The following is a 26,034-nucleotide window of genomic DNA, read 5'->3' as shown; positions in this document are numbered from 1 at the left end:
TCAGCAAGACACTATGTTGAAAATGAACTATACAACTTGTAGGAGGAGATGGCAGGGAAAAACTAGGGGAGGGTGAGGGAAGGCATGACACTGTCCAAAAAGAAACATACTCATGGGGGCTTGAGCTCAAGGCCTGAGCACTGTCCTTGGGTTTTCTCAAGGCTAGGGCTGTACCACTTTAGCCTCAGTACCACTTCTGGCTTTTTTCTATGTATATGGTACCAAGGAATTGAACCCAGGTCTTTGTGCATGCTGGGCAAGCACTCTACCACTAGGCCAAACTCCTGGCCCTAAATAATTTTTTTTTCCCCCAAGTCCTGGGCTTAAGCTCAGGGTCTGAGCACTGGCCTCAGGCTTTCTCAAGGCCAAAGCTCTATCACTTGCACCTCAGCACCACTTCCAGCTTTTTTTTTTTTTTTTTTTTTTTTTTTTTGCCAGTCCTGGGCTTGGGCTCAGGGCCTGAGCACTGTCCCTGGATTTTCTCAAGGCTAGGGCTCTACCACTTGAGCCACAGCACCACTTCTGGCTTTTTGCTACGTATGTGGTACCGAGGAATTGAACCCGGGTCTTCGTGCATGCCAGGCAAGCACTCTACCACTAGGCCAAACTCCCGGCCCTCCAGCTTTTTTTTAATGTATGTAGTACCAAGGAATTGAACCCGGGTATTTGTGCATGCTAGGCAAGCACTTTACCACTAGGCCAAACTCCTGGCCCACAATAATTATTTTTTAAAAGCTTCAGAACATGTAAGAAATTAGACACTTATCAATACACAAATAAGTTTACTTAAAAGCAGGTCACTCACATATTTAAAAAAAACATTCACAAGCCTCCCAACCCCACAATGTCCATCACTAGAGACTCCTGTGTGGCCTGGGTCCACTGCGGAGCACAAACCCCACGCCGCAATGGTCCCATCCTCACACTGAGGAAGGAAGCGGCTATCAGAAGAGTTCCAGCACTTCAATTGAATATAAGTCTCTATTTTTCTTCTCTTGATTTAATTTCTGTAGCTCTCGAAAACTTACTTCTATCTTGTTGAGCTCGGAATAGACACTTATCTAAAGGGGAAACAAACAAGTTTCACAGTAACTTTCCCCATAACTTCTACATATAACCAATGCTGCTTAGGACTTTTCCATGGACACATGTTTGTGCGTGGGCTCCAGCATTGAGCATACACACTCCCACCCCCCGACTATCAAGCTGAAAGGGACATGTGGATAAAAACAGAATTGGGACTCAATAGTAATCACAAACCTGGGACTTCACGAACTTATAAAGATTTATCAGTAGCCTTTTTGCTTCTGGGATCATTAGGACGACAGTAAAATTAGCATCTAGAAGAAGGCATATCCAATCCATGATCTGAGGAGAAATAAAAAGACTCCAAATAATTTTTGTAACAAGTCCACAATGATTTCAAACACTCATAAGAAAAGTCTTAATTGAACAGATTAGAGATGGGAGAATTTCTAAGCAATAGAAAAGGGTTCTTGGCTTGGACTGTGGCTAAGTGGTAGAGTGCTCACTTTGCATACACAAAGCCCTGGGCTTGAGTCCACAAACACAGCAAAAGCTAGAAGAGGCTCTGTGGTTCAAGTGGCAGAGCACTTGAACAAAAAGTGTCCAAGAACAATGCCCAAGCCTTGAGTTCAAGCCCCGGGACTGGCCAAAAAAAAAAAAAAAGGCTCTTTGGTAACATCACCTAAAACTAAATATACTCATTTCAGAGTCCTGCAAGCATAGCCTTTCTTTGTTGGTCCTGGGGCTTACACTCTGGGCCTGGGTGCTGTCCCTAAGCCTCTTTGTGCTCAGGGCTGGTCCTCTATCACTTGAGCCACACATCCACTTTGCTTCATGGATTTTTTTTGCATGGGCTGACTTTGACCAGGACCCTCAGATCTCAGCCTCTTGAGTAGCTAGGATTCTAAGTATGAGCCACTGACAGCTGGCTTTCAGTATAATTTTTGGCCCAGACAAGTTTTTGGTTTTATGCTGGTAAAATACGAAGCTATTCTTTATGACCAAGGGCATTGTGAAAGCCTTTCTGCTCCAAGATAATCATTGCTTCATGACTACATACATAGTATGTCTTAACTCACGGGCAGATTTAGAGTCTATTTTGATGTAGTTTCCCAGGGGCTTGCTCTCCTTTCACAACTGGTTTCCTTAATGGTTTTTCATGTTAGTGATACTCGCTTGCTCATCGCAGCAGTTGTTTCCTCAAAGAGGTAGAGTAAAAACTTTCAAGATACTGATGTCAGGAAGAATGTGAAAAATAAGACAGTGGCACTTGTCATGATGGTCCAGAGGCTATCAGCCAAGGTAGTGCCATCTCCTCAGGTCTAGCAGTCCACCTATAGTGGTGGGGCAGCTATGGCTGTAGACAAGGATGCTCATGGAAGGTATGTTCACAGTAGTAGGACTTTCAAACAAATGCCTTTCAAAGGAGAATAAAGAAAGCTTTAGCTGTGTAGTGGCTCACACCTGTAATCCTAGCTACTCAGGAGGCTGAGATCTGAGGATCCAGGTTCAAAGACAGCCCAGGCATTAAAGTCCATGAGACTCTTATTTCCAATTAACCACCTGAAAACTGAAGTGATGCTGTGGTTCAAGGGGAATGGTGGTAGCTGTGAGCTGAAAAGCTTCAGCACAGCACCCACAACCAACAAAAAAAAAAGAAAAAGAAAGTTTTGTCCATTGAATGAGTACAGGTCCAGAAAATGGGTAAAATGGTACTGCGTGAAAGAATCAAATGCAAAACTCCATGCACTTGGATCTACGGACGGAATGAGAGAAGGGTAACAAAAACATTTCTAGACATAAAACATTTTGTCCCTTAAGAGGGACTAAAGGAGCAGAGGTGTAAGCTTTGCTTTTATTCTTTTTTTTTTTTTTTTGCCAGTCCTGGGCTGCACTGTCCTTGGACTTTCTCAAGGCTAGAGCTCTACCACTTGAGCCTCAGCACCACTTCCGGCTTTTTTCTATGTATGTGGTACCGAGGAATCGAACCCGGGTCTTCATGCATGCTAGGCAAGCACTTTAACCACTAGGCCAAACTCCCGGCCCTTTGCTTTTATTCTTGATGAAGCTTTCAACTATAAATATTACTCATTAATTTGTTATTCTAAAAATGAAGTAGTCAAATGATAGATGAGATAATTTTTTTTTTTGACCAGTCCTGGGCCTTGAACTCAGGGCTTGAGCACTGTCCTTGGGCTTTCTCAAGGCTAGAGCTCTACCACTTGAGCCACAGCACCATTTCTGGCTTTTTCTATAAATATGTGGTACTGAGGAATCGAATCCAGATCTTCATGCATGCTAGGCAAGTATTCTACCACTAGACCAAACTCCCGACCCCAGATTATTTTAGTGGGTTGGGGGGCTTGAACTCAGGGTCTGGCTGCTGTGTCTGAGCTCTTCAGCTCAAGGCAAATGCTCTACCACTTGAACCACAACTCCACTTCCAGTTTCCTGGTAGTTAATTGGCAGTGAGTCTCATGGACTTTTTTGCCTGGGCTGGCTTTGAACTATGACCTCAGATCTCAACCTCCTAAAAGTAGCCAGGATTACAGATGTGAGCCTCCAGTGCCCAACCCAAATTATGTTTGAAATAATTAACACATTCTTAAACACAGTAATTTTTAATGTTTGTTTCCCAAAAAGATACTGAAAAAAATATATATTTTTTTCCATTGGTTCTGGGGCTTTAAGGTAGGGCCAGGAAAGTCTCTGAACTCTTTGCTGAAAGCTAGTGCTTTGTCACTTTGAACCACAGAACCACTTCTTGTTTTCTGTTAGTTAATTAGAGTCTCACAGACTTTCTTGCCCCGGCTGGCTTGGAACTATGATTCTCAGATCTTAGTCTTCTGAGTAGCTAGGATTATAGGAATGGGCCATCAGTGCCAGGCGCACGCGCACTTGCACACACACGCACACACACACATACACACTCGGTTTGCTTGCTCTTGGCTGGTACTCTACCATTTGAGTCACATTTCTAGTCTGCATTTTGCTCATTAACTGGAGATGGCATCTCTGACTTTTCGGTCTGGACTGGCTTCAAACTATGATTCTTCATATTTCAGCTATTCTGTTAGCATATATTTTTTTTTCTTCTTCATCCTTCAATAGGTTTCACTGTTCTATTTCATACGTGTGTGTTATGTACTTTAAATATATTCATCTCCACCACCTTCTGTTGACCTTCTCCATTCCTGTGGATATTCACCCCACAACAGAGATTGTTTTACTTCCTGCTATTCATTTCTCCACTGTTGTTTATTAGTTGTATAAATGGGTTTCACCACGCCATCTCAGAGGGACACACATTACACTTGAGAGCTATCAACCTCATCGGCTGTTCTCTTCCCCTGTCCTCCTCCCAATTATCCACAGCTTCCAGAGAGATTGCTGATGCAATGTACATATATTGCCACAAAATTTCAATTTGTTGTTGTTGTTGTTGTGGAGCTTGAACTCAGGGCTTGGATGCGATTCCTGATCTCTTTTTTGCAAAAGGCTACCCCTTAATACTAGGAGCCACAGCTCTCTCTCGCTCTCTCTCTCTCTTTTTTTGGCTAGTCCTAGAGCTTGAACGCAGGGTCTGGGCATTGTCCTTGGGCTTTTTCAAGGCTAGCACTCTACCACTTGAGCCACAGAACCATTTCTAGCTTTTTCTGTGAATGTGGTATCAAGGAATGGAACCCAGGGCTTCATGCATGCTAGCCTAGCACTCTCCCACTAGGCCACACTTCTGGCCTTCCACTTTGGTTTTTGGCTAATTGGAGGTAAGAGTTTCATGGGAACTTTTCTGCCCAGGCAGGCTTTGAACTGTAATCCTCAGATCTCAAACTCCTGAATAGCTAGGATGATAGGTATGAGCCACCAGCACCTAGCACTTCTTTTTTTTTTTTTAAAGTTTTAATACAGGGTCTTACTACATAGCCCAGGCTGGACCCAAACTTAGGATCTTCCTGATTGACCCAACGAAGGTCTGTGAGGCAGGCACCACCATATCTAGCTACAGTCTCTGATTTTTAAGAGATCACTGAGGAGGACAATCTACCAACAGCCATCTTATCCTTTCCTGACAAGTCTAAGGAAATTCTTGGGCATTACAATGAAGAAGCAGAGACTTAAATTCTGCTAAATACAGAATTTGCATTTAGAACTCTACTAAAGGGAGAGTTCCTCTCTATTTCCATCTTCAGTAGTATGTGTGCATGACAAAGACAGGCGATCCCAGGGTCTCTTTCTTCCCCTGGAAATGACAGGAGCAATTGGTTGTAAACAGACAGGAAGGAAAATGGCCTGACCTGGCTCAGGGTTGGAGGATGTATTCCAGGAAGAGTCATGGTAGCATTTCCACTGCACTTCAGATAAAGGAAATAAAGATACTGGAGAAATAGCTGGGAGGGAGGAAGGGGAAAAAAAAGGACAATTAACCATTTCAGTAGAAAACTTTACATATAAATTTAACACATACTGGCAAGAACTATTGAGAAGCTGATGGTTCATTTAAATCTGCATCAAACAAATACTGCAGGTATGTGGAGACCAGTAGAACAGCAAGTACCCGAGATGGTGTAACACTATGGGGAGGGAGACGAGATGACTACTCCATCTGTCTGCAGGTGGCAGAAGAGAAGATTCTGCTCATGTATGATTCAGATGGCTTCACCTTGCTTTTCAGTCTGGTATGTGGAACATGCCAAGGTCTGTAACCCATCAAAAGGCGCTCTGGTCTCAATTGTCTTATTTTTCCTCACCATGAGGTCTGGGTAACTTGAAATTCACATAAGATAAAACTCACAATGCAATGCTATAACCAGTCAGACATTGTAGTAAATGAGAATTAAAATCTTTCAGGATTGGGCTGGGAGTTTGGCCTAGTGGTAGAGTGCTTGCCTAGCATGTCTGAAGACCTGGGTTCAATTCTTCAGTACTACATAAATAGAAAAAAAAAAAAAAAGCTGGAAGTGGTGCTAAGATTCAAGTGGTAGAGCTCTAGTCTTGAGAAAGTCCAAGGACAGTGCTCAGGCTCTGAGCTCAAGCCCAGGACTGGTAATAATAAATAAATAAATAAATAAATAAATATCTTCCTGGCTTTCTCACTACTTACAGTGATATGTTTGGCAGGGATGTCCTTCAAGTGTGACAGAAGAAACGTCTCGCTGTATGCTGAGTGAAGAATTGCATTTCTACTCGGGAATAAAGGAAAACTTTTCTTTATGTGTGTGCTAGTCCTCAGGGAAAGAACTCAGGGCTAGGTGCTGTCCCTGAACTTTTTTTTTTTTTTTTTTTTTTTTGTCAGTCCTGGGCTTGGGCTCAGGGCCTGAGCACTGTCCTTGGACTTTCTCAAGGCTAGAGCTCCACCACTTGAGCCTTAGCACCACTTCCGGCTTTTTGCCATGTATGTGGTACCAAGGAATCGAACCCGCGTCTTCGTGCATGCTAGGCAAGCACTTTAACCACTAGGCCAAACTCCCAGCCCTGTCCCTGAACTTTTTACACAAAACTAGTGCTCTACCACTTGAGCCACAGCTCCATTTCCACTTTTTTGGCAATTAATCAGAGACAAGAGTCTCATGGACTTTCCTCCCTGGGCTAACTGTAGATCTCAGCCTCCACTGGCACCCAGTTTAAAGAACAACTCCTAATTCAACGAAGGTTACTCTACTGGAACAGTATTTTTTTTTTTTTTTTTTTGCCAGTCCTGGGCTTGAGCTCAGGGCTTGCGCACTGTCCTTGGACTTTCTCAAGGCTAGCTTGTACCACTTGAGCCTCAGCACCACTTCTGGCTTTTTGCTATGTATGTGGGGTACCGAGGAATCGAACCCAGGGCTTCGTGCATGCTAGGCAAGCACTCTACCACTAGGCCAAACTCCCAGCCCCCTGGAATAGTATTTTTTTTTAAGATGGGTATTTGATATTTATTTTATAGCAGAAGGTAATACATAACATTAAGCAGAAGGTAAATACATAACATTAATTTCACATGAAATTATAAAATGAATGATATATTATAGCTGAAGACCCTCGAAAATATACTAATAACCTAGAACTTAAAATTAAGATTTTTTTTTTGCCAATCCTGGGGCAGAACTCAGGTCCTGAGCACTGTCCTTGGGCTTTCTCAAGGCTAGAGCTCTACCACTTGAGCCATAGCACCACTTACAGCCTTCTCTGTGTATGTGATAACAAGGAATCAAACCCAGGGCTTTGTACATGCTAGGCAAGCACTCTAGGCCAAACTCCCAGCCCCCTGAAATAGTAAATAGTATCATCTTACAGAATTCAGTTTCTAACCAGGTGGCTCACTTGAGCTGAAGAGCTTAGGGACAGTGCCCAAGTCAAGCAAGCCCCATGACCGCCCCCACCCCCCACAAAAGAATTGACAGTCTCTAAGTACATATGTGTGTGTGTGTGTGTGTGTGTGTGTGTGTGTTGCTTTTTTCTTCCCAATCCTGGGCCTTGAACTCAGGGTCTAGGTATTGTCCCTGAGTTTCTTTTGCTCAAGACTAGCACTCTACCACTTGAGCCATAGCACCAGTTCTGGCTTTTTGTTTATGTGGTACTGAGGAATTGAACCCAGGGATTTCATGAGTGCTAGGCAAGCATTCTGCCACTAAGCCACATTCCCAACCCTAGTATTTGCATTAGTCAGGTGCTGGTGGCTTACGCCTACGTCCATAATCCAAGCTACTCAGGAGCTGAGATCTGAAGTTAGTGGTTCAAAGCCAGCCAAAGTTAGCCCATCTCCAATTAATCACCAGAAAACCAGAAGTGGTAGCGGTAGCTAGGAAGCTAACTAGGAAGCTAGCTTCAATCTGAAGAGCTTAGGGACAGCATCCAGGCCCTGAATTCAAGCCCCACAACCAACAAAACAATCAACCACCAACCAACAAACTGTTTAACCCAGGTGTTCACACCTGTAATCCTAGCTATTCAGGAGACTGTGATCTAAGGATCACAAGTTTAAAGCCAGCTCAGGCAGAAACTGTATTTAAAAAAAACAAAACAAAACCCTCCTAAGTGATCTAATGGCTCATTAGTCATTGGCTGGCAATATTATACCCCACAAAGTGTTTCAGAAATACAAGCTACAAAGGATACAGCAGAGCTGCTCTCTTCAGTGTCACAGGGCATGAGGTGGTTGTATTTGATGCTCCCTGGGGCTTTTTATTTAACTCCTGATTACAGTTACTGCAACTGCTGTCTTCCCGACTAAAGCCGTTTTGAAGGATTTTAGGTTGCTCTTCCATTTTCTCATCTTGTACAGTATCACTACAATCAAAAACTGACTCCATATTGATATTAATTTCTTGAAGACTGTCATCACCAATGCTATGTTAATTAAAAGCAAAAGGTTAATTCTTATTATCATTTGAACTGTTGGATGAAAATTCATTTTCTAAGTATTCTGAATTTTAAAACTCCAATAATGTCAACAGATTTTTAAATGTAGTGAAGCCCTTGGGTTCCAAATTACCTCAAGAAAACTTTTAAGCAAGCACAGGTGACTGATTCAGGAATGTCAGGGAACTGCTGTAGACAGAGCTGTAACATCTGCACATCTGTTTGTTCTAAGGCAATCTCCATTAGTCCAGGACACAAACTAAAACAAAAAACCACCATCACCATCATCACCATCACCATCACCATCACCATCACCACCACCATCATCATTATTTTTTGCCAGACCTGAGGCTTAAACTCAGGACCCGGGCGCTGTCCTTGAGCTCTTCAGTTCAATGCTACCACCCTACCTTTGAGCCAAGCCCCCACTTCCCATTTTCTAGAGGTTAACTGGAGATAAGAGTCTCAGGTCATTTTGTGTCCCAGCTGGTTTTGAACCTTGATCCTCAGATCTCAGCCTCTTGAGTAGCTAGGATTACAGCCCTATTATTTTATTTATTTATTTTTTTTTGCCAGTCCTGGGCTTGAGCTCAGGGCCTGAGCTATGTCCTTGGACTTTCTCAAGGCTAGAGCTCTACCACTTGAGCCTCAGCACCACTTCCGGCTTTTTTCTATGTATGTGGTACCAAGGAATTGAACCCAGGTCTTCATGCATGCTAGGCAAGCACTTAACCACTAGGCCAAACTCCTGGCCCAGCCCTATTATTTTTGAGATAGTAAATTGCTATGTAGTCCAGGCTGGCTACATGACCCTACTTGCTTCAGCATCTTGAGGACTGGGATTATGGTTAGGCACTACAACCCTCACCCTAGTAATCTTTTATATGTTAAGAACAATTTCAGGAGCTAGAAATGTGGCTTAGTGGTAGAGTGCTTGCCTAGCATGCATGAAGCCCTCGGTTTAATTCCTCAGTACCACATATACAGAAAAAGCCAGTAGTGGTGCTATGGCTCAAGTGGTAGAGTGGTTAGCCTTGAGCAAAAGAAGCTAAGGGACAGTGCCCAGAGACCTACATTCAAGCTTCAGGACTGGCAAGAACAATTTCAGCTCTTTAAATAAAAGAAGATCAAGCTGTATAGCTTCTACCTGTAACCTTAGCTACTCAGGACACTGAGATCTGCAGGGGATCTTGGTTCAAGGCCAGCCTAGTCAGAGAAGTCCATAACACTTCATCTCTAAACCAGCAAGAAGCTGGCTGATGATGTGAATTAAGTGGTAGAGCGGCAGCCAAATAAACAAACAGAAAGTATAATACCCAGAGTTCAAACCTCAGTCCTGACAAACAACAAAAACAAGGTCAAAAAGTGAGGCAGCCCTCATGCCTGTAATAGCTTCTCAGGAGGCTGAGATCTGAGGATTTCAGTTCAAAAATAGAAAAAGGTATAAAGAAGTCCCCATAAGACTCTTATCTTCAATTAACCACTTAAAAACTAGAAGTGGCACGTGGCTCAAGTGGTAGAACTTGAGCACAAACAGGCTCAGGGACAGCACCCAGGCCCTGAATTCAAGCCCTACAAGCAAAAAAAAAAGTTAGGCATTTGAAGCTTGGAATACATGAACACCCACCTATAGGAAAGCACACGAGTTTGGATGAGTTGCATGAGACAGTTCCGGGGATAAAAGGATGGATCTGCTTTACATCTTCCCAGAAGTCCTGTTATTAAGTCTCCAATGATACTATGAAAGTCAGGTGTCCACTTAGCCAGAAATTTGCGCAGTTCCACTTCTATATGTTTCTCAGAAGCTTTCTGCAAGGGTACAATTGAGGAATTCCATCGTTCATGTTAGTACATGTCAGGCTACATTTGAAGAGAAAAGAAATCTAAGGGTTCAGAAACTGATATCCTTTGAAGTCTACAAACACAGCATGTGGTTGAATGAGATGCTAAGGAGGCTGAGGTAAAAACAGCAATATTACAAGGTGATAGCAATATTACAAGGTGATAGTCAAACATGCCAGTTGTGGACCAATCTGATAACCAAAGACTCAACATGAACCACCAACATGCTCATTAAAGAAAGCAAAGAAAAGTAGATGGAATTGCTTATAGCTACTCAAGTTTTGGTTTACCTTTATGACTGATAAAAGTTGTTCAGATGCTGGACCTTCTGACTGTAAATGTGTTTCCATTTTTTTTCTCCTTAACTGCAATGAAGTAAACTAATTAGGACCACAAAGCAATATAAGACTTGTTAACATTTAACACAAAACACTCCAAAGAGACCAGCATATCATTGCTACAAAACTTATTAGCCAGGAGTTTGGCCTTATGGTAGAGTGCTTGCCTACCATGCATGGATCCCCGGGTTTGATTCCTCAGTATAACATACATAGAAAAAGCTGGAAATGCTGGGCATGGTGGCTCATGCCTGTCATCCTAGCTACTTAGGAGACTGAGATCTGAGGAATGCAGTTCAAAGCCAGCCTGCCAGCCTGGGCCCTAAAGTCCATGAGACTCTTATCTCTACTTAACCACCAGAAAACTGGAAGTGGCACTATGGCTCAAGGTAGGGCAGAGACCTAGGCCCAGCGTTCCACTCACACGATTGACCAAAAAAGAAAGAGAGAGAGAGAGAGAGAGAGAGAGAGAGAGAGAGAGAGAGAGAGGGGAGGGGGGGAGGGAGGGAGGGACGGAGAAAACGAACCAAACTTACCATTTTCCTTGACTGCTCTGAGTTATATGATCCAAGCTCAAATTCCTGAGAGGTTTCCCAGTTAGCAAAATGGGGCATGGACTGAATGTCTAAAAAGAAAATATAAGAGACACAACTGGACTATTATGAGCAATCAAGGATCAATCAAAAACTGAAAGACCTCTCCTGCACAAGTGAAGTCCATGTAACTCCACCAGTAACCCCACAGGTAAATCCTAACACAGTCAAGGATTACAAGCTAGAGTCGTGACTGCCACAGCAAATAACCGTAGAGAACGGTATCATGGGTTTACCTTGTGAACTTGCCACAGCCTCTCTATGGGGACCAATCCCAAGGACCCTCAGGCAGTGAACCAATGTCTACATTACGAAGAGGCCCTGTGAACAGGACGATATGCAAATCTACATTTGAAACCAGGAGGTAAAATATATGCATTAATTAAACAGTATAAAGTTGGGTGCCAGTGGCTTATGTGTACCTAGCTACTCAGGAGGCTGAGATATGAGGATGGCTGTTCAAAAACAGCCTAGATAGGAAAGTCTATGACACTTTAACTCTAATTAACCACTGAAATGCTGGAAGTAGAGCTGTGGCTCAAGTGGTAGAACACCAGCTCTTGAGTAAAAAAGCAGAGTCAAGTTCCTACCTTGATTTTGATCATGCTTGAGTTTCCCCAGGGCACCTGCCAACGATGAAACTTCACACTTATAGGGAATCACAGTTAGAAACTTCCCATGTAACATAAACAAATGTTCTCCATAATACCAGAGCTAGAAAATAAAACAAACAAAAAAAGCAATTTTTTTCTCTATTAAAACCTGACTCAATAAAGTCTTATAACAACTTATTGTATAAGCTAAGTATAACATAAACAGAAATCCAGTCAACTTTTCAAAGTAATCTAATATATCATAACTTATTAGTTAGGGTCAAGTTTCAATAAAATATAATTTAAAGGGCATTTTTATCTTTGGCAGTACTGGTGATTGCTATGCAGAAAAAAACTCAGGGTGCTTTAGCACTTGAACCATGCCTCCAGTCTCATTTTGCATTGGTTCTTTTCATGGTAAAGTCTTGCTTTATGTCTGGGCAGGCCTAAGCTGTCACTTTCCTATTGTGTTTCCCTGTGTTGCTAGAGATAATAGGCAAATGCCACTGCATCCAACCAGTGCGATTCCCCACACCCAAGATGGAATCTCTTCAACTTCTTTATGTCAGGGCTGGCAGAGAATCTTGATCCCCTAAGCTCTACCTCACAGCTAGTTCACAGACTTGAACCACACAACACACTTTTTCTTTTGGTTACTGTCATTGCTATTGTTTTTGAGACAGGGCCTCCCTATATAGGCCACATTGGCCTAAAACTTGGGGTTTTGTAGCCCTGCTTGGACTTAGAAAGTTGTAATCATCCTGCTCAGAGTACTGGGATTCTAGGAATATGCTACTGTGCATTCTTCTCAGTGTTTCTATCTTATGATTTCAAAGATTAGTTTGAGAAAGCAAAACAGGTATTTAAACAAAAAGCTTAAAGGAACAAAGAAATAAAAAACAAGTTAGAGTAATAGAACTGTGAATTGGTTAATTTTGTTACAATCAATCATTAAATATAAATTATAACTTCATTGTAAGCTGAGAAAACCTGAGTTTCTCTCTTTAAATCAATACTCTAAATGTTTAAATTGATACCTTATTTGCATACAGGTAATTTCCCAGACAGTAAGTACAGTGAATATTCTGCCTTGCTGTTAGGCACTGAAGGTACAGAAGAATTCACAAAACAATCAAGAACCCTAGCCTCATGAAGTTTGGTCAGTTTAAATCTTAATTCTTTAATTTTCTAACACTTCTTTATTCCTAATTTATTAGGAAACCCAATACCTTAAGGTATAGTTGAAAAATAAGATTCAGCTGGGTGCCAGTGCTTATGCCTGTAATCCTGGCTTCTCAAGAGCTAGGTAGCTGTGTAAGAGGGTGAGATTTAAGGATCCCAGTTCAAAGCCAGACTGGGGACAAAAGTCTGTGAGACTCTTATCAATTAACCACCAGAAAACTGGAAGTGCTCTCTGGTTCAACGTGGTAGAGCACTATCCTAGAGAAGAGCTCAGACAGCGTCCAGGTCCAGAGTTCAAGTCCCACGACCAACAAAAAAGTAAAATAAAAATAAAAATATTAAAAAAAAAAATTAGCTGGGCGCGGTGACTCATGCCTGTAATCCTACTTAGGAGGCCAAGATCTGAAGATCAAGGTTCAAAGCCAGCCCAGGCACAAAAGAACTTGAGACTCTTATCTCCAATTAACCTCCAGAAAAAGGGAAGTAGGCTTGGTTCAAGGGTAGGGTGGTAGCCTTGAGCTGAAGAGCTCAGGCACAGTGGGCAGGCCAAGTTCAAGCATGACCCCCACACACAAAAAAAGGTAGTTTACTAGGCCGGGAGTTTGGCCTTGTGGTAAGAGTGCTTGCCTAGCATGCATGAAGATCTGGGTTTGATTCCTTGGTACCACACACATGTAAAAAGCTGGAAGTGGTGCTATGAGTCAAGTGGTAGAGCTCTAGCCTTGAGAAAGCCCAAGGACAGTGTTCAAACCCTGAGTTCAAGCCCTAGGACTGGCAAAAAAAAAAGAAAAGAAAAAAAAGGAAAAAAAGAAAAAAAGGTAGTTTATTAAGCCAGAAGCAGTAGTTCATACCTGTAATTCTAGCCACTTGTGAAGCCAAAGGTAGGAAGATCTAGGTAAAAGGCCCAGCTCAGGCAAAATGTCATTGAGATCCCATCTCAATCAGGAAGCTGGGTGTGGTGCTGTGCATCCCTGATTCTTGCTATGCAGGATGCTGTTAGCAGGATTGTGGTCTGAGGCTGCACCCAGACTAAAACATGAGACTCAGCTGAAAAATATTTTAAAAACAGCCAGGGGTTTGGCTAGAGTAGTACAGCATATGCCTAGACAGCATAAGGCACTGAGCTCAAGCCCCAGTATTATTTTAAAAAAAGAAATGGTGTCTTGTTTATCTTGTCAGTTTTGGGGCTTGAACTCTGGGCCTGGGTGCTATCCCTGAGGCCTTCCTACCAAGGCCACTGTTCTACCATGTTATGCAACAGTGCCACTTCTGGTTTTCTGGTGGTTATTTGGAGACAAGTCTCACAGACTTTCCTGCCTGGGCTGGCTTTGAACCACAATTCTCAGGTCTCAGCCTCCTGAGTAGATAGGATCACAGGTGTGAGCTACCAGGGCCTGGCCAAAATGGTATCTTAATTAGCTAACTGTTCTTTGACCTAAACTAAGTATAATTTAGTTTTCTCAAGGCAAAAAAAATTTAGAAACTATTAGAACAATAACTAAATTAAATATAATCTTTCAGGTAAAAATATTTTGGTAGTACTGGGTTACTCAAGCTTGTTAGGAAGGCGTCCCACTGCACCAGTCCTTTTCTGCACACGTTACTTCTACTTTTTAGATAGGGTTTCACTTTCTACACAGGTACATGCCTACATGGTGATCTTCTTTCTCATTTCCTGCATAGTTGGGATGAGTGATGCTCACCATTACACCTAGTTTCTTTTTTTTTTTTTGCCAGTCTTGGGCTTGAGCTCAGGGCCTGAGCACTGTCCTTGGACTTTCTCAAGGCTAGAGCTCTACCACTTGAGCCTCAGCATCACTTCTGGCTTTTTTCTATGTATGTAGTACCGAGGAATCGAACCCAGGTCTTCATGCATGCTAGGCAAGCACTTTAACCACTAGGCCAAACTCCCGGCCCCTACACCTAGTTTCTTACACTGAGTTGGGAATCTTATATTTTGTCCAAGTTAGGCTAGAACCTTGATCCTCCTAATCTATCTCTCACACAGCTAAGATGACATACATATATATTACTATACCCAGAGTTGGTCAAGATAGGAATCTTATAAATTTTCGTTTCTTTTCTTCTTTTTTGGTTGTGGGACTTGAACTCTGGGCCTGGGCATTGTCCCTAAGCTCTATAGCTCAAGGCTATTGCCCTACCCCTAGAGCCACCAGTGCCCAACTACACAAAAAAAATTTAATTTATTTCAATCAAATTTAACTCTGTAGGGAGATCTTTCCCTTACAATATTTACTGATAGCAAGGTAACTAAATTTGGCTTGGTGTAGTGACACACATCAGTAATCTCGGCACTCTGGGGCTTAAAGCAGAAAGCTTCCAAGTTCAAGGCCAGCTTAGGTTTCATACTGATATCCTGTCTCATATAAACAAAAACCAAACTTGAAAACAATCCTCAAGGAAAACACTTACTTGTCCACTGGTCCCTTGTGGTAACTCCTTTGAAGTCTGTAATGTTTGAAATTTTATGTTCCATATGGAAATGCACTCTAGAAAAATAAGACAAACTCAGAAATAGTTCTAAGAATGTATACATGCCATCTTGGGGCAGGGGAACATGTCAACGAAGAGGCAGAAGTTTGATTTAACTAAGTCTAAAATTAGAAATGAACACCACAATTAGCCCAGAAATTGGACCATGGGAGAGGACATGGCAAGAGGTACCCCAGACTGGTGAAAAGGGAGGAAGGGCAAGAGGTCTTATCAATTATTCATGAATATATAATTTGAAAAAGACAGCAATACTGCACAAAGCAATCTATGGATTCAATGAATCCCCATCGAAATTCCAAAGGCCAAAGGCAATTATGAGGACTACAGGGGACATACAGGATAAGGGGACACACAGGATCCATGTATAGCAATATGATAAAATCCTTTCTATATACAATCTGATGATACATGCCAATTAAAAAATACTTTTTTTTTTCTTTGCAAAAATGGAACAGACAATCCTCAAACTAATATAGAACTTCAGGGAGCTCAAATGAATGAAGCAATCCTGATAAGGATTTTGCAATGGCAAAAAAAAAGAAAGGAAGGAAGGAAGGAAGGAAGGAAGGAAGGACGGACTGGGACCATATGCATTTACCCTTAGAAATTGGCAGTGGAGGTCCCAGGACTGCCACGTGATCTGAATCCAGGGTAGTAAGTCCAACAACATTTCCAGTGGTACCTGTCACAACAGTCTTGAGCAAAAGTGAACTAACAAGACGATGATCCTTTGCTGTGTCACTCGAATATATTGGTATCAAGGTTTCATATATGCACCCATCACAGCCTGATGTTTACAAGTGAATAAGGACAGGTCAATATCTCTTAAAGTTAAATGTTTCCAGGGTTTTTTTTCTTCAAGTTTTCACTAATTCAATCAGAAAAACTATATCACTGTAATGCTTCTATTAAATACTACAGAAGTGTATGTGTATTTCTGTGGTAAATATGATCAAAGCCCATTATACTTATGTATTAAAAACATAATAAAAATCCATTATTTTGTACAATTAATTATATATGCTAGTACAAATTTGTAAAAATACTACAATCTTGAAATGCTGGAAGTAGTAACTAAAAATAAAAAACAAAAAAACCAAAGCCAGGTGCTGGTGGCTCATGCTTGCAATCCTAGCTACTCAGGAGGTTGAGATCAGAAGACTACGGTTCAAAGCCAGCCCAGCCAGAAAAAATCTTAGTAACACTCTTCTCTTCAATTAACTACTCAAAAAGTGGTGTTGTAGCCGAAGGGGTGGCTCATTTCTGTAATCCTAGCTACTGAGATCTGAGTCTGAGATCTGAGGATCAAGGCTCACAGCCAGCCTGGCACAAAAGGACCTGAGACTTTTATCTTTAATTAACCCCTAGAAAATGAGGAAGTGGGGCTTGGCTCAAGGGTAGGGCAGTAGCCTCGAGCTGAAAAGCTTAGGGACAGCGCCCAGGCTGTGGGCCCATGGCTCATAGGAAAAAAAAAAAAGAGAGAAAGGCAGTGCTGTGGCTCAAGTAGTAAAGTGCTAGCCTTGAGCACAAAGAGGCTCAAGGATAGAGACCATGCCCCGAGTTTAAGCCCTACAACCCCTACTCTCCTCCCCCACAAAAAAAAAATCAGTTGAAAGCTGGTTGCCAGTGGCTCAGGCCTGTAATCCTAACTACTCAGGAGGCTGAGATCTGAGGATTGTGGTTTAAAGGCAGCCAGGCCAGGAAGGCTGGAAAGACTTATCTCTAGTTAATTGCAGAAAGAGCCAGAAGTAGTGCTATGACTCAAATGGGAGAGCACTAGCCTTGAGCAAAAAGGAGCTCAAGGACAGTGCCTGGACCCAGAGTTCAAGGCCCAGAACTGGGGAAATCTTTTTTCCCCCCAAAAGTTATGGATGTAGCTCAGAGGTAGGGTGCTTCCTAACATGTACAAGGTACTAGATTTAATCCTAGTACAAGAAAACAAATGAGAACAAACAAAATATCTGTAGGAGCATGGTGGCCAAGTAGGAGAGTGCTTACCTACCATGCACAAAGCCCTGGGTTAGATTCTTTGGTACCACATACACAGAAAAAGCCATAAGTGGTGCTGTGGCTCAAGTGGAAGAGCACTAGCCTTGAGGAAAGCCCAAGGACAATGCCTACCTAGGCCCTAAGTTCAAAGCCCCATGACCGGCAAAAAAAAAAAAAACAAAACAAAACCAACAACAAACAAAAAACCCTGTAAAACAAGAAAACCCTATAAAAAAAAAAGTGGATGGCTTAAGTCTCTTTCTGGTCATCCCTCTTTTTTTCAAAGGATAACAGCGAAACTAATGGCTGGAGAAAAACCTACATTTTATCTAAGCTAGAGCTTTATTACTGACTGAACAATTGAACAACATCCCAACTCCTGTTTTCTTGAAACAGGGTCTGGACATGTAGCCCAGACTGGTCTTTAATTTGACATTGTCTTGTTTCCAAATCCTGTAGACTATCAACAAGCTTGGACTTCTACTGTAAGGAAAAAGGTTAACTTTTCTTTTGTATGTAATACACACACACACACATACATACATACATATACATTTTATGGGTCATGGGGCTTGAACTCTACCTGGGTGCTACCCTTGAGCTGAAGAGCTACTGCCCTACCCTTGGGCCAAGACCCACTTCTCATTTCCTAGAGGCTAAACGCAGGTAAGAGTCTCAGGTTCTTTTGTGCCTGGGCTGGCTTTGACCCTTGGTCCACCGACCTTCGCCTCCTGAGTAGCTAGAATTATAGGCCTGAGCCACCACGCCTGGCTGGATATTATATTTTTATTTATTGGTTAGGATAAATTTAAGACATAAAAGTTATAGAAACCATGCTTGAAAATTGTGCTCTACATGAAATATTTCACTAATCTAATGAGCAGGCATGACCAGACAGACCCAATTGCAAAAACTAAAGATATAAATGCTTATAAGGAAGAATGAAAGGGGAAGAGTAATGAGAGAAAACTGCAAAAAGCCTAAGACTCAAAATTATACATTGTTATATTAGACAAGCACTGAAAATTTAAAGAAAACTTACATAATGACATCAAACAGATGAATTTCCGATCTACATGTGCAGTAAAATTTGGTATAATAGATTTTTCTTCTTGTCCGAGTATGAGTGTATATTTTGTGAAGTTATATGATTTGCACATTTGTACATAAGCAAAATATTTGCCATGCTGCAACAAAAGGAGAATTTTATTTTATAAATATTCCCATTTCATCCAATCATATTTGAATGGTAAAACAGTAAGATGTTGCTCAATCTTTTTTCTTTTTCTTTTTGCCAGTACTGGGGTTTGAATTCAGAGCCTGAGCACTGTCCTTGTGCTTTCTCAATGCTAGTGAGCCACATCCAGCCTTTTCTGTGTATGTAGTACTAAGTAATCAAACCCAGGGTTTCATGCATGCTAGCAAGCATTCTACAAGTAGTCCATGCTCTTAGCCCTGTTGCTCCAACCACTTGTCCAATATAAAATTTTAAAATGTTTATAAAATATTTTATTTAGAAACGGAAATAACTTTAACAGAAGTTTTCATGTTTAAAGAAGATAAAAAAGGAGATGGACACTCGTCATGACTGTAATCCTAACTATTCAGGAGGCTGAAATGTGAGGATCCCCGTTTGAAGCCAGGCAGGACAGGAAAGTCTGTCAAACTCTTTTTTTTTGTTTGTTTTCCTGGAAAATCTACTCAGAAAAAGCCAGAAGTGGTACTGCAGCTTAAGTGGTAGAACACTAACCTTGAGCAAAACAATCTCAGGGACAGTTTTAAGCCCTGAGTACAAGCCCCAGGGAGGCACCCCCAAAAAAGAATAAAAAGGCAGAATGAAAAAAGGCATGACACTGATGAAGATGCTTTGTACTAGGGCTGAGAGTGTGGCCTAGTGGTAGAGTGCTTGTCTAGCATTCACAAAGCCCTGGGTTGGATTCCTTGGTACTGCTGAAGTGGTTCTGTGTCTCAAGTAGTAGAGCACAAGCCTTGAGAAGCCCAAGGAGAGTGCCCGGGCTTTGAGTTCAAACCCCAGGGATGGCAAAAAAAAAAAAAAAAAAAAAAAAAAAAAGGATGATGCATTGTAGTTATAAAATGATTTTTTTTGGCTGGGTGCCAATGACTCATATCTATAATCCTAGCTACTTAGAAGGCTGTGATCTGAGGTCATGGTTTCAAGTCAGTCTGAACAGGAAAAGTCCTCAAGACTCTTAACCAGCAAAAATCCCACCATCAAGTAGAATTGTGGCTCAACTAGTAAAACACAGCCATGAGCAAATGCCCAGGCCCTGAGTTCAAACTCCAGAACTACCCCTCCAAAATGAGTTAAGTTATAACTTTTGTACAACTACTTAAATGTTATTAGATTAAATATAATTTTAAAAATTAAAAATAAGTAAAAAAAAGAAACTTAACCATCTGAGAAATACTATATATAAATCCCATTTTTCATTTTGAAAATACTATGGATTACTTTAAAATTCCACAAAGTAGGTGAGAAACAGAAGATATCACTTACTTTTTCAGTAACAAAAATTACTGTAGGATGTCTATATACCATGAAAAATTTTGTCCACCTTGAAAAAAACAAGAAAAAAATTATAAAATGTAAAAATCAGTTGAAATCTTATCAATCAAAACTTATATCTATGATTCTGGAGTCTGAAATACAAAAAACAGCTAATTCAGTGTTTTAGAATGTAAGTCACAGGCTCTCAATAGGCCCTTCTCTTTCAAATGCATCTCTGCATTATAGGATACTGAACTTCCCAGACCATAAAGAGAAGTTCTAGGAGCAGAGTGACAATATGAATGCTCCCCTAACTTAAACTGATATCATCCCCTTTCCCTCAGAATTGTTTTGGGGCATAGTGTTCAGAGGAATACATTTGTATCCTATTTAGCTACTTCATGCAACAGAAGGAAGCTGAAAGACATAACCAAGGTAGCATAACCTTGGATTGTGGCAAAGTAGTCATCAGAGACCAAAGGTTTTCTTCACAGTTGCTCACACTGAGAAATGCATTGGGTTGGCACTTGACAGAACTGTCGATCACACTGCTGACTTTACCAGGTAGACTTGAAGAGGCAGCAAGTCAATTCAACAGAAAATGTGGTACAATAAAGATCAGAGATGTAAAATCATGAAATAGCCTCTATCACATGAGTGGGTCATTTTTCAGTCTGTTCCAGAATCTGAGAAAACTGGTATCTTAAAGTACTATCACGGTCTCACTAACCAGCAATTATACTTTCTCAATTATACTGCTCTGACTTGGCAGTCAGGCAGTACAACAGAATGAAAAAGGTTGGTCCTTGGTCATCTTCAAACAAATATCTAGTTCTCTGTCATTCCAATAGGACTCTCATGACTAGTGTTCCCTAAATCATCTATTACCCCCAATGTTACTTTGGTCAGTTAATTTTGGGAAGGGGGGTTAATTAGGGCCAAACTCAGGGCAATGCACTATTGTTTGGCTTTTTTGAACAAGGTTGGCTCTCTTAACACGCAAGTCACATGTCTAATTCTTGGGTTTTGCATTAGTTGGGGATAAGTCTCGAGTTTGTTTGCCCTGGCTGACTTCAAACCTTGACCCTAAGATCCTAGCCTTGTAAGTAGCCAGGATTATAGATATGAGCTGCCAGCACTAGCAAAGTTGTTAAGTTACACGTATCTATGTATGTGTGCATAGGGATTGAACCCAGGGCTTTGTGAACGCAGGACAAATCTGTGAGTTTCACCACTAGCTCTAAGTTACTTGCATAATCAGAACTACTTCTAGACAAGGCAGAGAATGTAGGGTGAAACACATAGCATTTTTTTTTTTTTTTTTGCCAATTCTGGGCTTGGGCTCAGGGCCTGAGCACTGTCCTTGGGTTTTCTCAAGGCTAGCGATCTACCACTTGAGCCATAGCTCCATTTCTGGCTTTTCTCTATGTATGTGGTATCGAAAAATCGAACCCGGGTCTTTGTGCATGCTAGGCAAGCACTCTACTATTAGGCCAGATTTCTGCCCCCACCTCTTTGTTTTGAGAACAGGTCTTATGTAGCTCAGGCTCTTCTGAAACTTACAGCCTGAAGCCCAGGCTGACCTTGAACTTAAGATCCTCCTGCCTTTGAGACTGAGTACTAGATAATTTCTATCTTAGTGAAACTTCACTTTCACGTATTGTAACTTACTTAATCACTTCTCCATCAGAGATGACAGTTTCAATTTTCTGCTGGGGCTCTGCAAGCAAGGCCTCTAGTCCACGGACAGCCCCTTCCTTGAACAGGACCCATGGCTCTGTCCCTTGTATTGAGTGTATCCTATAGACCTCAGCTGACAACTGAAAAAAGTGTTAGAAATATTTTAATTCTTAAACAACTTACATAATAAGACAAAGACATTACAGGGCCGGGAGTTTGGCCTAGTGGTAGAGCTCTTGCCTAGCAATCACGAAGACCCGGGTTCGATTCCTCAGTACCACATACATAGAAAAAAAAAAAGCTGGAAATGGTGCTGAGGCTCAAGCGGTAGAGCTCTAGCCTTGAGAAAGTCCAAGGATAGTGCTCAGACCCTGAGCTCAAGCCCAGGACTTTACAGAAGATTTCTGGAGCCAGGTGGCTCATGCCTATAATAATCCTAGCTATTCAAGAGGCTGAGATTTGAGGATCACAGATCAAAGCCAGCCTGGGTAAGAAAGTCTGTGGGACTCTTTTTTATTTTTTTAAATATATATTTTATTGCAATTAATAGAAGGATTACATTATTCGCCAGATAGAAGGTGCATTATTACTTCACAAACATTGCTACCCTTTCTCATGTTTTTGTCCCCATTTCCCTCCCCTCTGTGGGACTCTTATCTCCAATTAGTGACCAGAAAACCAGAAGTGGAGCTGTGACTTAAAATGGTAGAGTGTTGACTCAGGGACAGTACCCAGCCCCTGAGTTCAAGTCCTATACCTGACCAAAAAAAAAAAAAAAAAAAAAAAAAAGGACTTCTGGAGATTTTTGTTTGCAAAATGAGATGAGGGCCAGGTACCAGTGGCTCGGCCCATGATCCAAGCTACTCAGGAGATTTAAGGATCACAGTTCAAAGTGAGCCCAGCAGGAAAAGTCCTGTAAGACTCTTACCTCCAATTAACCACCAGAAAATGAAGTGGAGCTGTGGCTCAAGGAAATAGAGCATTAGCCTTGAGCAAAGAGTACTCAGGTACTGAGTTCAAGCCCTATGACCGACAAATACAATACAATCCAATAAAATGAGATAGTCTCTGTTGGTCTGGAACTTTCAATCCTGCCCCACCTCTGACTTCTGGGATTACACATCTGCACCACTACCCTTGGCTCAACTTAGTCAACTGATTTGTTTTCAGAGTTATACATTGATCAGAAGATTTGAACTTAACCTCATTCAAAATCTCACTTTATCAACAATTTAACTCATGTTCTTTAGGTCATTAGCAGAAAATATATACCTAATTAAAACTTAAAAATAAACTATATCATATAATGTTTTTCAAATGTACAAGAGAAAATCGTAGGGACTAGTCTACATATTCTGATTAAGGTCATTTGTTCTCATAACAGGCACACCCCAAACTTTCAAATTCATGGAAATGAGTATAAATCAGTCATTCATGACTTATGTAAATTATCTCACATGTATTAAACTATTAATACATGAAACAATAGCCTATTAATACATGAATTGAGATGAATATTGTAAGGTAAGTAGAAAGAAAAACTGACTGCAATTTTAGGCTCACTTTCCTAGAGACATTAAGACAACAAATGTATACTACATTATGATTCCATTTCTCCAATAACCTAGATAAATATATTGGGGGGAAAAAAATCAAAAGACTTACTGTAGCTTTAAATACTTTTTCCAAGTTTACATCTTCATTATTCCATATTCTCAAAACCTTCAATCAAAGCACACAAATTAAAAAGTATTCCATATTTGATGTATATGTAAATGACATGGTTAACATGTTACTGTCTCTTACATACATTGGTCTATAAAGTTCTGAGCTCACCTTATTATCATGTACAACAATATATTCTCCAGTTTGAAAGTTGCATACAGCTGGACATGTTATAGTCTGACCCTGTTTCACTGACCAGCTTCCCAAGGGTTTCTGATCAGAAACCTAATAAAATAAGATGAATACAATATTAAGTAATCAGTTGTAGACATCAGTAGCAATTAGATTTACAATCCAAGAAACCATTTCAGACCAGGTGCTGTTGGCTCATGCACACCTGTAATCCTAACTACTCAGCAGACTGAGATCTGAGAATCATGGTTCAAAGACAGCCCAGGCAGAAAAGTTCATGAGATCACCAAAAAGCCAAAAGTAGAATTACATGGCTCAAGTGGTAGAGTGCCAGCCTTGAGCAAAAATATAAGGGACAGGGATGGGAATGTGGCTCTGTGGCAGAGTGCTTGCCTAGCATGCATGAAGCTTTGAGTTCAATTCCTCAGTACCACATAAACAGAAAAAGGCAGAAGTGACACTGGTGGCCTAAGTGGTAAAGTGCCAGCCTTGAGCACAAGAAGCTCAGGGACAGTGCCTAGGCCCTGAGTTCAAACCCCAGGACTGGCAAAACAAACAAACAAAGAAAAAAGAAAAGAAATACTCAGGAGGCTGAGATCTGAGGATCATGGTTCAAAGCCAGCCTGAGCACTAAAGACTCTGAGACTCTTGTCTCCAATGAATCACTAGAAAAAGGGAAGTGGGGCTATGCGGTAGCTTTGAGCTGAAGAGCTCAGGGAAAGGGCCTAGGCCCAGAGTTCAAGGCCCATGACTCACTCCCCCCCCCCCAAAAGAAAGAAAGAAAATAAAGGTTGGAAATGGTGCTGTGGTGCAAAGGTTGGAAGGGTGCTAGCCTTGAGTAAAAAAAAGAGCTCCAGGGCAGTGTCCGGGCCCTGAGTTCAAGCTCCAGTACTGAGACAGAAAGACAAGTTTCAAATGACAGTATTTAACATCTTTCCTAGTAGGGATAAGTTCCATTCACATGAAGTAAGTGCCTACAGTAGTCAAAACGTGTAAAAAGATAGAAAAAGTGTAGTTGACAAGGACTGAGGAATCCAATTTTTTTTTTCTTTATGCAGGGTCTTGCTATGTAGCTGAGGTATTTACTTCACACGAAGTACCTACAGTAGTCAAAACGTGTAAAGAGATAGAAAAATTGTAGTTGACAAACACTGAGGAATACGAAAGTTTTTTCGTTTTTTTTTTTTTTTTTTTGCGAAGCAGGGTCTTGCTATGTAGCTGAGGCTGGGCCCATGGGGGACGGCTTCTAGAGATTTTCCTGCCTGTATTCCCAACGGAGGAACTGCAGGACAATCTAGAGTCAGCAGAAAAGCCTAAATAAACATTGTAAGGAATTGTTGGCAATCCGTCCTCAAAACTTCAAACTAGATGGCTATACTCTAAAGACACTGTGGACTACACTCAGCATCCCAAATTTTCCCTAAAAAAAAAAAAAAACCTCAAAAAAACAAAACACCTTTCTACACGACCATCAAAAGCAATGTTACGCCTATTTGTAAACAGGGGGTGGAACGTGTAATTTCCCGCTATTCAAATTCCAACGTAAGACAGAGGTGCCCACATACAAGTCCCTCGGAATCGAGATCCTTACCAGCATAGCAAGAACTAAGGGAGAGTGAGGGGGAGAGAGGGAGGGAGGGAGAAAGAGAGAGAGAGGGAGGGAGGTTTCAGAAACGACTCGCCCAGCCTCCCGACCTGTCAGTCACGCTCGGCTGCCCAGCTCCGATCGGTCCCCGTACGAGCAGCAGCGTGACAAAGACCCCGAGAGGGGGCCGTGTCTGCGGGACTCGAGCGGCCGCGCAGGCTCCCTCTGCTTTTCCCGTCAGTCCCACGTGCACCGGGCCGCCGTGCCACCAACTCAACTCGGAAGGATGCCGCCTCTCTCCAGGAAAGCCGCCCGGCGCACCCCAGCCCTGGTCCCGCGTCGCCGGCCGGCACGGCGGGCGGGCTGGTCCGGGCCGCTCCTCGACGCTTCCGGAAGGCGTGTGAGTGTAAGAGAGACACACGAGCCTCCGGACCCGGACCCGGACGGGGGACAGACAGACAAGCAGCCTGGACGCTGCCGTCACCTCACCTTATAGAGGACGACCGTCCTGCCTCTGTCCGTCACCAGAAACTGGTCTGTTTTGTTGCTTGGCTCTACGCCTAGGAGTCCGTCAGGGCCAGCATTTAAGACTACGGTAGACAACGTGAACTCTTCCTCCAAGGCTGCCATGTTGGACGGCCTACGGACGGCCGTGTGGAGCTCCCGGCAGGCCTAGCACGTTTCCTCGCGATAACTTAAAATGGGAGGGATCCATCCGAGAAGAAATCCGCTCGCGCAGCCAGCGCCCCCTGGTGGGCCGAAGGGAGGCTCCGAGCCACGCAGCGGAGTGGGCGTGGCTTGAGCGGTGAATCTAAACTCCGCCTCCCAAGGGCACGCCTCCCGGAGTCCCGGATGTGCTTCTGCCCGTTACGTTCGGAGTCTGCGGGGTTCTTGGTTTAATGGCGCCGAGACAGACGGATTTAGGAAGTGGACAAACTTAAAAGCAGATTGAGCCAGGGGCAGGGGACAGGGGATGTAGGGGGAATGG

The 26,034-nt window shown here is 42.1% G+C and overlaps 1 protein-coding gene across 3 annotated transcripts; it reads right to left on the bottom strand.

The window, feature by feature from the left end:
* Positions 1-769: 769 nt before the first annotated feature.
* Positions 770-25,733, bottom strand: Nol11 (nucleolar protein 11). 3 transcript variants are annotated; one of them, XM_090349900.1, is made up of 18 exons: positions 25,536-25,732; positions 23,441-23,554; positions 23,270-23,326; positions 21,596-21,744; positions 19,934-19,991; positions 18,458-18,602; positions 16,025-16,213; positions 15,346-15,422; positions 11,728-11,851; positions 11,081-11,169; positions 10,497-10,571; positions 9,992-10,173; positions 8,498-8,623; positions 8,122-8,292; positions 6,128-6,206; positions 5,322-5,414; positions 1,261-1,368; positions 770-1,061 (listed from the first exon to the last, which is right to left on the bottom strand). In XM_090349900.1, the coding sequence occupies exons 1-18, from the start codon at positions 25,674-25,676 to the stop codon at positions 945-947; spliced, it is 2,094 nt and encodes a 697-aa protein (XP_090206026.1). In that variant the 5' UTR covers positions 25,677-25,732; the 3' UTR covers positions 770-944. The 3 variants fall into 3 exon arrangements, with proteins under 3 accessions (XP_090206026.1, XP_090206025.1, XP_090206027.1); XM_090349899.1 differs by having other exon boundaries at positions 8,122-8,352; positions 25,536-25,730; XM_090349901.1 differs by lacking the exons at positions 770-1,061; positions 1,261-1,368; positions 5,322-5,414 and adding an exon at positions 5,467-5,950 and having other exon boundaries at positions 8,122-8,352; positions 25,536-25,733.
* Positions 25,734-26,034: the final 301 nt, after the last annotated feature.

The sequence above is a fragment of the Megascapheus bottae genome, chromosome 17 (assembly GCF_031878675.1).
Source record: "Megascapheus bottae isolate mThoBot1 chromosome 17, mThoBot2.hap1, whole genome shotgun sequence".
NCBI lineage: Eukaryota > Metazoa > Chordata > Mammalia > Rodentia > Geomyidae > Megascapheus > Megascapheus bottae.
This window is presented reverse-complemented; position numbering and strand designations above follow the sequence as displayed.